The 14061-nt window shown below is 51.6% G+C and overlaps 2 protein-coding genes across 6 annotated transcripts in view; one reads left to right on the forward strand and one right to left on the reverse strand.

Annotated features, from left to right (window-relative positions):
* Positions 1 to 5686, forward strand: part of DAAM1 (dishevelled associated activator of morphogenesis 1) — an 84017-nt gene extending 78331 nt beyond the window's left edge. For all 5 annotated transcript variants that reach the window (XM_068682441.1, XM_068682439.1, XM_068682440.1 and 2 more), the window contains 3 exons: positions 330 to 461; positions 2493 to 2663; positions 2897 to 5686. In XM_068682441.1, coding sequence (XP_068538542.1) covers positions 330 to 461; positions 2493 to 2663; positions 2897 to 3106 — 513 coding nt within the window. In that variant the 3' untranslated portion in view covers positions 3107 to 5686. The remainder of the gene's footprint in view (positions 1 to 329; positions 462 to 2492; positions 2664 to 2896) is intronic.
* Positions 5687 to 10774: 5088 nt separating this feature from the next.
* Positions 10775 to 13553, reverse strand: GPR135 (G protein-coupled receptor 135). Its single transcript, XM_068682446.1, has one exon. It carries the CDS (start codon positions 13536 to 13538, stop codon positions 12150 to 12152), a length of 1389 nt encoding a protein of 462 aa, XP_068538547.1. The 5' UTR covers positions 13539 to 13553; the 3' UTR covers positions 10775 to 12149.
* Between the last annotated feature and the right edge of the window lie 508 nt (positions 13554 to 14061).

The raw sequence follows: 14061 nt of genomic DNA on the forward strand, positions 1-14061 counted from the left end.
GAAAACCTCGGAGAACAGGGGCTGGGGCTGGGCAGCTGACCTGGAGAGGTGAAGAAGCAGTGGGGGTATCCTGAAGGACTCGCTGTCTGGCTGATAATGCTGCTCCCAGCATCTCTCCTGCAGGATTTGGCCTCAAAAGCATAGAGCAGCCATGATACTGTAAAATGGGATAATTTGAGGTTTTTATGCGTGGCAGGAGGCAGCAGTGGTGCAGGGGCACCTGTGGCACTGTCGTGGGCACACACACAATGGCACTGATGGAGGCCGGTGGTGTTTGTGTCCCCTATCATCCAGGGCCTGACCAGATTTGTTTATTTTTTTCCCCAAAGGAGCTGGACTTTCAGAAGTCTCAAGTTCAGCAAACGGGAGACAAATTTGTGTCTGTCGTCAGCCAGTTCATCACGTTAGCCAGCTTCAGCTTCTCGGATGTTGAAGATCTTCTGGCAGAAGCGAAAGAGCTGGTAAGGGCACCAAACTCCCTGAGATCTGGATAGCAGGGGAGGGACAGCCCTGCCCTTCCACTGTGTCTGAGGAGCTCAGTGACACGAATTGAGGCCAGCTCCGGGCCTGCTTAGTAGAGATGCTGCTTCAAAGGTTCAGCTTCCCCAGAGCAGTGCCTTGGTGAGCATTTTGCAGCCACCAAGGGCCACATGCGGTGACTTCTCACCACATCATCCTCTCTTCCCAGCAGGCTGGCTAAAATCCAAGCAAATTGGTAGCCTTCAGCAGACATCTGTGATTCCCAGGCACCCTTTGCTTCCCCTCTTTCAGCAAAGGGGCATGCAGCTGGTTTCTGTACCCTCCCAGAACTGGCTTCCAGTACCTCCTCCCTGCTTTGGCTTTCATCTTAACTGAACTGGCAGGGAGGACCCAACACAGAGAGGTCCCATCCTTATCCCACTGCATGAGCTACCTCTCCAAAGACAGAATTTATCAAGTAATCAAGTGCCACCACCTCCTTCTGCCTGGTTGTACCAGTGCTGACCTGATGCTGTCCTCCAGACCACCCGTGCTTGGCACCATGAGTGACCACTGCCCTCCTGAGGCCGTGCCTACGCCCTGAGGTGAGGCCACCCTTCAGAATTGGTGGTGGCAGCCAGGCAGATCTTGCCTGCAGTGAGTTAGGAGATGGTGACAAGTGTCTGCAAGCTGTGTCATCCTACATTGGCTGAATCTGGAGGAGAAGCTCTGGTCGTGGCCCCCATAACCCATCAAAGCCTACTTTGAAGCAAGTGCATGGCTGTTCCCATGGTCATCAGATGGGACGGGCTGTGGAAAATGCACCAGCTCTTCATTTTTGAAACACATGTTCAAATCGTTTTATCATTTTTTCTTAGGAAAGAAGAAACTTAATAATCTTATAAATTTTATATCCCATGAGGATAACATTTTCAGCCTTTTCCCCCACCAGAATCTCCTGAGAAATGGCAGATAACATCAGTGTATTAATGATAATCAACAGGAATAAACTTGATGGTTTTGATTGATACAGGGCACCTTTCAGATCCCCCCTTGCATCCTGAAGTGCTAAGTCTCATAAATAAACAAAGAAATAAAAATGCCCTAAATATCTTTTGAAGAGCCTGAGACACCCCTGAAAATAAAACTTAATTATCCAGGCAGGCTTAGTCCGCAGAGCAAAATTAAAGCAACTTAGAAATCTGTTTGTGCTTTGATTTTGTTTTCCTTTTCTTTAAAGCTTGCTTATCTCCAGACCGCGCCATGCCCATATTAATGAACTTTCTGTGCACAGAGTCTCCTTCAAACTGGAAGTGAGAACAAAGGATTTCAGCCCACAAGGATGAGTTGCGGGCTCCTTGGGGACTGGGACACATCAGCAAAGAGTGGATCTCCTGTCCTGACCTTTGCTACAACCTTATTTGACTCGCTTACACTAATGGTGTGCAAACAGCACGAAAGGCTGGAAAACTTCCCATTTCCCTGCCCAGTGCTGTGTCTGAGCCTGGGCAGAAATGTCTTAGAAGTTTCACCAACACATTTGGTTTCAATAGCAGAGCATGTGGCAATGATAAATAATACCCCAAAAATACTTCAAAGAAAACTTAAAAGTGCGAGTTTCCCTTCCCCTGCCGTGTTTACTATTAGTTTTATGTCTTCAGTCTTCAGTCCCACAATATTTTGCTTCCTTGCTTTTACTACTGCGTGGTTAATGAAGTCGAGCTGGGGGCTCGAGGGGGCTGAGCAGAGCCAGAGGTGCGAAGGGTCAGTGTTTTGGGAGAGAGGGCTGCGGGACCTCTCTGGGGGACTTAAAGGTCAGCTTATGCACAGAAAACAAGATGTCAGATGAGTCATGTCATGCTGAAGCTGAGGTTTGACTAATCAAAGTCCTGCTGTTAATTCCATTCTTCGTTATGTCCAACCACTGGACACATTCCTCGATGCTCCATCAGGTTGAAGGCTTTCCATGGGGGTCTCAACGGCGTGGTGGGTGTCCCCCCAGCCTGACGGCCTCCTGTCTGCTCTCTCCCCAGTTTTCCAAGGCCGTGAAGTACTTTGGAGAAGACACAGACAAAATACAGCCCGATGAGTTCTTCGGCATCTTCGATCAGTTCCTTCAAGCCGTGACGGAGGCCAAGCAGGAGAACGAGAACATGAGGAGGAGAAAGGAGGAGGAGGAGCGCCGGGCGCGCATGGAGGCCCAGGTGAGCAGACATTCATGGGTCCAGCACTGCCTGGTGGGGGACACCTGGGGACAGCAGCCCTGCTGTGCCATCCCCTGGTGGCACGGGGAGCATGGGTGGCCAAGCAAGGTGCTCCTGCACGCTTAGAGCACCCAGCTCTTGCTTGTTAAATAACGGGTGGGAAACCACTGTCATTTCATGGTTTGGGGTTCCGGATGCGTGCATGACAGCGAGCTGTCCTTCCTCCCCGCCAGCTGAAGGAGCAGCGGGAGCGGGAGCGCAAGGCGAGGAAGGCGAAGGAGAGCGGCGAGGAGGGCGGTGAGTTCGATGACCTCGTCTCAGCCCTGCGCTCGGGCGAGGTCTTTGACAAGGACCTCTCCAAGCTGAAGCGCAACCGCAAGCGCATCGCCAACCAGCTGGCCGACAGCGGCCGCGAGCGGCCCGTCACCAAGCTCAACTTCTGAGCGGCAGAAGGGACGGAAAACAACGAAAACCACGAGTTTAGAAACCTGGTTAGCAGTCTTTTTTGAAGTGGCTAGGATTATTGTTTTTTTTTCGTTATACTGCCTTGCGATTCCAAGCGAAACAGTGGCACGCTCTTTCTCCCTGCGGGCGAGTGTGTGTGTAAGTACCACGAGTACGGTCGGGTCAGGTGGAGCTGCGCATCCCTGAGGGTGCTCGTCCCCTCCCCTCTGTCCCCTTCGACGAGTGCCTCTCCCAAGGCACAAGCACAATGTCACGTCCGTGGAGAAAGAGAGGACTTGAGCACAGAGACAACCGCCTTCCTCGTGGTGGTCCATAAAGGGGATGGAGAGCTGCTCCGCGTCACTCTCCCGCCCCGATGCCCGGGCACTGAGCGGGGCCATTTGCTGGGACGCCTTGCACACAACCCCAGCAGAAAAGAGGAGAAAGCTAAGTTGACTGGACTTGATGAGTTTTTTTCGTTGTCGTGGTTATTCCCAAAACTTGCACTTCTGTGCTTACGTGCTGGTCCCCACGCTCGGTGCCGCGAGCGCTCCCGGTGATGCTGTTCTTCCCATCACTTTTGGGAAGTGCTCTTCTTTTCCTTTTGCCTTGCTAAAGGAAAAGGTTCCCCGAGTGTGCTTATCGCTCACACAGCACCCAGGTGTATTTATACTTTTATAACGTTTCCTGGCCCGAGACGGCGGGAAGGGTTGGTTCTCGGATGCGACGAGGAGCATTAAACTTTCGTGTTGTAATTTTTATTCTTGCTTTCTGTTCAATGGGACAAACTGTATCCTCTGTAGATGTCAGTCAGGACGGAAGGTCAGCCGGTGTACAATGGGGCCGGAGCAAAACTCGCAGGCTCGCACCTGTGCCCGCCTTCTTTTCTGTTCTTGTTTTTCTTTTTTTGATGGACACCAGAAGCAACGATGCCAAGAAACGTGTCTCTTCGCGGTGTCCTATTTTTTTTGACTGGTTTGCTGTTCAGTGTCCTTGCAAATTTGTAAGCAGAACTACCTGTAAAATGTCAGTCCAAAAAAAAAAAAAAAGAAAATAATAAAAAGAATTCAAAGCTCTCAGGGAGTAATAATTTAAAGGTTTAGAAAATTAAAAATTGGAGAATAAAAAGTAAACGCCATTAACATATTAACATTTCTATTCTTAAATTATGCTGAGTATATAAAGGACTGTTACTTTTTGCTTTTATTTATTTTTGGTGTGTTTTTTGAGGAAACAAGACAAAACCTTTTTATACCACCAATACTTTTGTGATCCTTTTTTATTTGTTCTTTTTCCTGTGGAGAGATGAGTTTGTCCCTGTTGCACTAGATATTAACACTATTTGAAATAATTTTTTTTTGTTTTTTTTTTTTTTGTCAGATAATCGGTATTGCTGATGGGGTATGGGGTGTCAGTGAACTATATGTACTGTATAGCGAAAGTGCTGTTTAAACTAATTTGTATAAAAAATATGGTTCTAAGCACCTGAAGGCCACGGGGTCTGCGTGCTGTGTGAAAGCTGTGAAATATCACTCTAAACAGAGTTGTCAAGAGCTGTGGTTTTACCATTTTGTTCTTTTCTTCATTGCAACTTTTGACGCACTGTAGATTTAAAAAAAAAAAAAGAAAAGAAAAAAAAAAAAGACTTTCTGAGTAGCATTAAAGCAGTAATAAATCAAGCAGGTAAGCGCAAAAGTCCAGCACCTCGTTTCCAAGCAGCTGCGCAACCTGCGGGTTATGTTCACAGGTGGAGTTAAGCACTTTGCTTTCAGAAGGAGGGGGAAATAAAGACAAAAGGTAATGATAATACTATTCCTTAACTAAAGTGCCTCTATTTATATTTTTTATTTATGGCTGAAAAAACGGGGCTGATACAATTGAGGGAATGGACTTGGGGGGGAGGGGGATTTAAAAACAAAACAAAGCAAAAAGATGAAAAAGGTTAAAAAAAAAAAAAAAAGTCTGGCCTCTGATGGTTTAAGGAATGGTTTCTCACGTCGAACTCGCAAGGCGGTCGGATGGGGAAGGGCGATCGCCTGCTGGGGTCCCGGCCCCTGCTCCTGCCTCGCGGCCCCACTGGGGCCTTTCTGACAAATTTCCTCTTGCCCTCCCAGACCTGGTTTTTGTTGTTGTTTTGTTTTACAGCAGCCTCTTTGTTGGGCTGAGTTTGCCATTTCTTTGTTTTCTTCAAAAAAAAAAAAAGAAAAAAAAAAAAGAGAAGAAAAAGATGCTATATATATAAATACAAAGGCTGTGTGCAGGTAATTCCATGTGCCATTGTCAAAAACTACTTTTAGATTGGTGCTGGTGTAAGTAGCCACTCTTTTCTCTTGGGTGTGTATTTTAAAGATGATTTTTTTTTTTTAATAATGCCAAAAATGAAAAAAAAAATCCATAATAATTTGTAAACTGAAATATATGTCTTGGAGCTTAGTAGCTTCGTAGTGACCAAGGTAGTCTGTTAGGTGCAAGAATGTTATTAGTGCTAGCTAGCGGGAAATGCTGTGTAATGTCATGAGACTGTACATTTTCTAAGATGGAAATATGCAATAAAGAAAAGCGATTCCGGTGAGTGTTCAGCACGGAGCCACGAGTTATTGTGCAGAGCAGCACAGCAGCCTCTCCTCAGCGTCGCTGGGGATGGGTGAAAAACGGAATATTTGGGGGAAAAAAGGGCTATTTGAGGTTTGGGACAGGTGTTGGAGGAAAGGTGTGAGCAGGCTGGTGCTTGGGGTTGCAAACACCTGTGAGAAGGAGATGGCCTCATTTCAACCAGAAGTGCTCTGGCCCCAAACCTCTGAGTTTTTTTTATAATTTTAGCCTTGAATAAGTCTGGTGCAGGTGAGCAGGGAAGCCCAGCAGAGTCTGGGGACCAGCAGCTTCTGGCACTGGCCACGCCACATGGTTTTACAGCCAGCCCAAGCTGTCTCTGGTGCCTTTCTGCCATGCAACAGTCAAAAATGCTACACCTTAATACCCCCCAACGCAGCTGAGGAGGGATAATTTTAATTTTACCCCTCATCACTCACTGAGTCAAACAGGCACAGGTCACAACGTGGGGCTTTGCTGCCACTTTGTCCAGGCCTGAGCACTGGTTTGTGCAGTGTGTGCAGTGCAAGTGCTTGCGTGTGCAAGATTAGCCAGTTCAAAACGCCTTTGTGGGTGATCTGGATGGCACTGGTAAGCGATGCCATGGCAAACGGTGAGGGTAACTCCACCATGGTTACCCCCAGGACTCGTCCCAGTGCTGGGGCTGTGCTGGGAGCCAGTTTTGAGCAGCCTCCCCTTCCTAAAACCCAGCTCTCCTTGCATTTTGTTGTCAGGTACCATGAGCTTGGCGTTAAAGCTCATTTTCCTGGTTCTGGGGCAGCTCTGTGATGATCAGTCACTAAATTACCTTTTTCTCCAACTTCATTTACTGACCCACGGCCCAATATTCTCATTCCTGCCTGTGCACCACAGCACGGGGCCGCGGGACAGCAGGGCTGGAGGGCTCAGAGCGAAGCAATCAGCCGAGATGGGCTTTCTATGGCAAATCTTCCCCGTTTAATAGCAGGGGAGATGAATGCTGTTTGAGTTACATTTTCTGGAAAGCATTCACAATTCAGATGGGCGATTTGAGAGCACGACGTGACCTCTGGGCAGCGAATTGCCCAATGTTGTGTGAAATGCACCAGGCTGAGCCCGGCAGCGGGTCAGGGAAGCACAAACTAGCACAGCCCATCAGACTGCGCCAGAGAAATTAGTGACCTGGTTACTCGGGCATTTTCCCCCTGATGCTGAGAGCAGTTGCCAGGTCGAGTAAGCAAATTACACTTACGAGGTTGTGAGGGAATGGCTGGGTGAGGGTGTTTGGAAGAAGCCACCTACTGCTTTTGTGCACATCCGTGACCCTGAGGGTTTTTAATCTGCAGGATTCCTCCGAGGGTTTTGCTCCGCGGAGCACAGGCAGCCCCCCAGCTTGCAGGGGTGTTGCTGAAATTCTCACCCTGCTGCCTTAAGCAAGACGTGCTGTGGCCCCTGCGAGGAGCAGGAATGTTCCTCGAAATGCTGAATGTTTCCCCTCCCAGACTCTCCCAGAGGAGCATCACATCCCAAAATGTCATCCCCAAAATCATGCCATGCTGTAGCGCTGTCTGTGCACTCCCTGACTGCAGCTCCTTGCTATCACTCTGTTTTGGGGGCTTCTGCCAACGCCTGTCATTTCCAAAGCAGCCAAACCTGGAGGAGCTCCACACTAGCAAGGAATGAAACAGCAGAAAACAAATGGCTCCTCTCAGAGTACATTTCCTTCCCGTGCCGAGCTGTAGCTGCTTCCAGCTCATCTTTCACAACCACCCCACAAGCCTGCGGGCATGTTTTTGTGCTGCTTCACCCAGCCCAAACATCCCGAAGAAGGCCCCGGGGCTTGGTGTCTGCCTGCACAGTGAGCACCAGCACAGCCCCTGCAGGCAGGGTGGCAGGATGGGCGCCACCATCCCTGCAGAAAAAGAAAAAAAACACAGACTGGTCTTCGGTTGTCGATATTCTAGATCACACAGGAAGAGCCTGGGGCTAGGGTTTAGCCAAAAACGCATTGCTGAGTGAGAACTGGAGCGTGGAGCTGAGCACAGGGCCACGATGCCCACACCAGCGTGGCACGGGGCAGTGGTACAGCCACTCTCACCAGGAGTGAAAGCAGTGTAGGGTCATACACAGCTCCCCAGAACACATCATGCAGGTGTTCCCTTCCCCTTTGAGGCCCCCCTTCCTAAATCTCCAGCTTCAGCCAACCCTCCTGGGGTCTTTCTGGCTGAGCAGAGCAGAGCATCCCTCGCTCCCCAGCCAGACCAATGCCGGCCCTGGGTGTTGTGCCCTGGGGCTTGTGCTATTTTCGCTTTATTTTTTTTTAAACTCATCCATTTTGTGCCACAGGGAGGGACTTAACAGCTCGTTTCTCCATGTTGCTTCTCCTGCTTCCCATAGTGGTGCTTGCATGGTTACCCAGGCCTGTCCCATTGCCTGTGATTCCTCCTGCAGGTTTTTGGGACCATTTTATTCCACCGTGTGCCTGTGTATTGCTCTGCAAGCAGCTCTAGAGGAGCAGCCATTTATTAATAATCAGCCACCAACTAAAAGCACCAAGATGAGAGGGAAGAGGCAGCGCTGATCAACCAGGCACTGCCAGCATCAGGGCTGCAGCGTGTGCAGCTCCACAGGCTGTTAAAAATGCTGCTTTTCTGGTGTGCTTTCTGAATTATTCATTTCAGCCTCCGTGACAAACCTTCCAAAGCTCCAGAGGGGTAAACGTAGACCTTTCCATGCATTTGCTGTAGCCCTTGCTCTTAATTCGGGCACAGCAGTCCTGAAGGCAGAGCGATCGATCTCATTAGTAGGTTTTTCTTATTAGGGGAAAGGCTGCGCTGGCTGCTCAGAGCTCTGCTGGCATCTGCTGGCTACACAACCCAACGCCAGTGCTGAAGGAAGCAGGGCTGCTGGATCTCATCCCCGTTCTGCTGATCGCTATCAGTTATTAGAGCCCATCAGGCTGTCACTGCCAAGCTAATTGCTTGCAGCTCGTCAGCTGTACACAGCGCATTCCCTCTGAATGCAGCCTCCATCCAGGGCTCAGGAAGGGAGTGGGAAGTAATGACATGAATGAATCCGATGATTGCATCAATGGCAAAACTTCCAGACTGCAGTTGGAACGGTACCCTGTAAATGCTTCCCATTCCTAAAGACTTAACGTTTCCCTTCTTAGAAGTAATGCATAGGCCGTATCAGTGGCATGCACAAATAATATGGCACTCTTAAAAAGCGTGAGGGTGCTGGGAAGTGCTGGCTGAGTGACCAAGGAGCCTAAGGACGCATTTTTAGATTTGACTTAGACGAATGTTTTCACTGGTATCCAGGGCTGAGCTGCTCTTCAAGCCATGCGAACTGCTCTCTCTTTAATGCTGACTGTTCTGCACTGAATCACCCACATGCTTTTTGAGCTGGGGTGCTAAAAGGTGTCCCAAACTCCCTTCAGAGCCCTTGTACAAACAAAATTATGGCTTGCTTCCCACCCAGCCTCACCTCAACGGAGGAGGAAGGACAGAAGGATTGCTGAGCCATGGCTGGAGGCTTGGCCCCTCAAAGCTGCTTTTGCATTGTCCAAACCCCCAGTGTCTCGCTGCCAACTGCGTGCCCCTCCAGCCCAAAGAAGGGGGAGCTGTAAGTGGGGTCACACCAGCACTGGCATGTAAGAGGTATGGAGCTGATGTCCCCATAGTGGCTTGGCCAGGAGCCACCTCCTGCAACATTTTCTTCCCTGGGAACGAGCTGTGACAATGGGCAGAGTTAGCCCATGGGCTCGGTTAGCATGGCTGAGATCTCCCCATCACTGCACCGTTGGACAGAGGCAGCAGCACAAGTGCCCTTCTGGTGGGCAACCTGCAACCTCTGGCATTTGTTCTCTCTGTGTTGGTGTTTTTCTCGTTTTTGGCTTAAGATGCTTCACCCCTTGGTTATGTTTCTTAAAGCACACTTTGAAAAATGTGGCTGTAGAGACTCAGGTACCCAAATTACCCAACCATGCTGTGATTACCAGCTCTGTATCAGCCCCTGCAAATGGATCTGGTCAATCTTCCCTTGCTATGCCACGGTGTTTAAGTTACTGTTAGTGTTTAACAGAAAAAGGCTATTTGGGACAGCTCAAAGGCCAGCTGCCCTCATTGAGCTCTGCACATGCAAGACTAATGTACAGGCACTGGCCGCAGCTTGTTAAAAATAAGTGGAAATCTGTGCTGTTCCAGCAGCACTTCCACCTTCCTAGAAAGCCCTGATAATTCCCTCCTGGTGCAGCTCCCGCGATGCCTCGTGGCTGACCTCAGTCCTGGCTGTCCCAGTCTTGTCCCTTGCCAGAAGCAACTGCCACAGGGCTGCTTCTCCAACCTGTGGTAAGCCAGTCAGGGCACGAAATCAGCAGAAACCTCAGCCAGCATGCAAAAAAGGGAATCGATGGCTTACTGTCGTTCAGTGCCTGAGCTGGCTAGCAAGGGATGGCTGGGCTGGGAGAGTGGCTGGAGCAGGACCACCCTTTTCAGGGACACTGAGCAGCAAGATCAATGCAGCCTAACGTTGGACGGCACACCAACAGTTAAGAACAGCAGTTCTGGACCTTCACCTTCCTTGTTTTCTTAAGCCAAGAACTATCCCTTAATTTGTCTGCTCTTACTGTGTCAGTGACTAGCGGGATTGAGGCAAAAGCTCTTGGAGCTGTTGAGCCATACCTGGCTGCAGACAGGCAGGCCACAGAAACAAAAATGTAAGCAGTTCCTGTGCTGCCCTTCTAACAAGTCACCAGTGTTCGCTCGCTGTCAAACAGCTTCCATGGAAAGCAGTCCGGCTTCTCTCTGAAACCGTACAAAAGCACTGCTCAACTTGCAAAATCCGAGATTTACAGGGCAAAATGTGAGTGCTGAGAGGTATCCACCGGTCGTATCTTTTCCTTGTGGACTTCAGGAGCATCACAGAAAGAGGATTAGAATAATGCTTACAGCATAAAAAATGGCTGCATTAAAAGTTCACAAACAATCAGGTCACATTTCACAATTAGGTTTCTGTCTACTCTCATTCATCTAGCAATTTTTTAAGAGAAGTTCCCTTTTCAAGGCTGGGTTGAGAATGATGCCAGGCTGAGACACTTTAATGTCCTGCATAAAAGACAATTTATTTCTTGTCTCAGTTGCAAAATAAGGGTCGTATGTTAACTTGAGTCACAAACAGTTGAAAAAACTGTTAAAACAGTAACATATTTTTAAAGACAGTACAAGAAAAACACTGCCCATCTTTCACATTTAACTCCAGCAAAGATAAAGAAGGACAATCTTAGGTTCTGATTCAAAATACTAATTTAAGGCTTTAGGCCTCTGAGCCTGTGGGCAAAAACAAATGATACAGATAAATTCATACGAATTTATGCTGTGCAATTGCACTTCCACTTCCTTTCTGGTGTAATTTTCATTTTGTTTCAGTGTCAGAGCTGTTTTTTAAATATTACATTCCAGTATCAGATTGCTGCCATTGGTGCAATGATATCTGTTCTCTGCATATACACATTTTCACATGCTTAAGCAGACAAAGAACACGTGGCGTTGCTTTACCTCTCCTTTGGATACTCACCTCTCTTGCACGGCTCCTCTAAACAGGGTTAAATTGTTAGAGATGTGAGACACTTCTGATGAGCTCAAAAAGAAAGCGTACACCTTGTGCACAAGCTCAGTGATACCAAAGTCTACACCCACACCCTTTTCCTCAGTTCTGAAGAGCTCTCATTTCTCACATTCATAGTATTTTAAGCTGACTGTACCTGTAAAGAAAAAGAAAAGGCTGCTGAAATGCTGACAAGTTTAATCTTCCTTTCCCTCCCTCCCAGTATCACACATCTTCCCTCTCCGTAGACGTCTGTCACAACAATTACTGTTTTGTTATGCATGGGAGTTTAAGAAAATATCATCATCACAGATCACTTTTCAGCCTGTCCAACATTTTGTGACTTTCGGCACTTCCACGTATAATGGGTTAAAGCAACATTTTCCTGCCATGATGCGGTTTTCACAGTGTGGTGTTTTCAGAGTGTCTTCCAGCTGCCAGTGTGCAGCTTTCAATTGCTCTTTTGGCACTTAACAAACAGCTCACAGTCGGTCGTCGGTTTGGGCTGTGTTTGTGTGTCTGCTCCCCAGCTTCAGCTTGGCGCTTGCTGCAGGACTGGAGCAATGGCTGCTTTGTTCTTGCAGCCAAACTCCTGGGCTGGCTGGGCCCAGCAGCTATCACCAGTGCATCAGGCCTGCTGAAATAGAAGGGGCACACCCTTTCCCTGGGATCTCTCGCTGCTTGGAGACTCGGTCGCCAAACCAGAGCTCGCAAGATGGAGAAGAAATCCCACTATGGCTCCTGCAGTCCCGTCTCTCCGCTTTCCCGGCAGCCTGGCTGCAAAGCGCTGCAAGAGCTGGGGCTCCCGCTGAGTCCTCAGGGAGATGGCCACGGGGCCCAACGCCTCCATCCCGGACCCCAACCCTGTCAGAGGCTGGTGTCCACAGTGTCCGCTTTGGCCTGCATGGCGGCCTCGGAGATGGTGTCCGGCTGCCCGTCCCGACAGAAGAGGACGGCTGGGTTCTTGCAGGCCCACATGGCCACTTCTCCCCCACTCGCCGGGCTGGAGGAGGATGGGGCGCTGCCCGGGGGCGCGCTGTGCCGGTTGACGTAGCGCTCCCGCACGCGTTCAGCCCGGCTGCGAGGCTCCGGCCGGCGTCCCGGGGCCGAGAGGTAGGCGGCCACGTTGTTCCTAGTCCTGTAGCCGCCCTCACGGCTACGCCGCAGCAGCACGGAGATGTTGGGGTTGCGGGCGGCGTAGATGAGGGGGTTGATGGCCCCGTTGGCCCAAGCCATCCCGCTGGCCACGGCGTCCATGGTGGGCGAGAAGGGCAGGCGGCCGGCGGCGGCGGCCAGCCCCAGGATGCAGTAGGGCCCCCAGCAGCAGATGATGGAGACGATCATGATGAGGACGGTGGTGGCCGTGCGCATCTCCCCGTAGGCGCGCAGCAGGTGCCCGTAGGTGGTGAGGGGCCGCACGCGGCTCTCGGCCAGCCGCACGGCCCGGCAGATGTTGTAGTGGCAGAAGCACATGAGGGCGAAGGGCAGCAGGTAGCACAGCACGATGAGGGCTGCTCCGTAGGGCGGCCCCAGCCGCGAGGAGCCCCAGGGCAGCACGTAGATGCAGCGGTACGCCCCGGGACGTGCCTCCCGACGCCCCTCGCCCGCCAGCCCGTACCAGGGGCCAGCCAGGGCTAGGGCCGCCAGCCAGACGGCGGCCAGGAGCTGGGCGGCGCGGCGGCGCCCCATCTTGTGCCGGGGCTGGCGGACGATGGCGCAGTAGCGGTCGAAGGAGAGCAGCGCCATGGTGAGCGTGGCGGCGATGCCCAAGCCGGCGTGCAAGGCGGCGGAGGCCAAGCAGAGGCGCTGCCCGAAGAGCCAAGCGCCGGGCGGGCGGCTGAGCAAGCTGAGAAAAGCCAAGGGCAGGCAGAGGAGGGCTCCCAGCAGCTCGGACAGCGACAAGGACAGCACGAAGGCGTTGGTCACCGTGCGGAGCTGCCGGTGCCGGGCGATCACCAGCACCACCGCCCCGTTGCCCAGAGCCGACAGGGCGAAGATGAGCAGCAGAGCCAGCGCCTGCGAGGCCAGCGCCGCCGCCGACCACCCCGCCCCGGAGGCGGCCGCAGCCTCCCCGCTCTCGTTGCCGCCGCCCCGGGAGAGGTTGCCCGGCTCGGCCACCGCCGCCAGCGGCTCCATGCCCGGCCGCCCGTCCCCCCCCAGCCGCTGACGTCCTCCCGGCCGCCCATGGTTGCCCGGGGAACCCGCCCGGCCCGGCCCGCCCCGCAGCACCGGGGGCGGGGGCAGCGGCAGCCCCATGGCCGCGGAGCCCCCTCACAGCCCTGATCCCCCTCACGGCCCCGCTCCCCGTCACGGTTATAGGGTCCCAGCCTGCTGCCCTTCATGGGCATCTCGACCCCGTCCCCGCTCCGGGGAAGGGTTTTTGGAGGCTGCAGGTTAATGGCTGAAGGGCTGGGCTGCGAGACCCAGCTGGAGTGTTTGTATGGGGAGAGATCCCAAAGGAGGTTTGCACAAGCTATAAGCACACTGGTGTCTTTTACAATCCAACAATCATTAGTTTGGAAAAGCCCCCCAGGATCATCTGGTTCAACCATCCCCCTACCACCAATGTCACCCCTAACCCATGTCCCCAAGCACCAGGCCCAACCTTCCCTTGAACACCCCCAGGGACGGGGACTCCCCCACCTCCCTGGGCAACCCGTCCCAACGCCTGCCTGCTCTCTGAGCAGAAATGTCTCCTCATTTCCCACCTCAACCTCCCCTGGCACAACTTGAGGCCATTCCCTGGTCCCATCACCAGTTACCTGTGAGCAGAGGCCGA

Source organism: Anas acuta, chromosome 5, assembly GCF_963932015.1.
Source record: "Anas acuta chromosome 5, bAnaAcu1.1, whole genome shotgun sequence".
Classification (NCBI taxonomy): domain Eukaryota; kingdom Metazoa; phylum Chordata; class Aves; order Anseriformes; family Anatidae; genus Anas; species Anas acuta.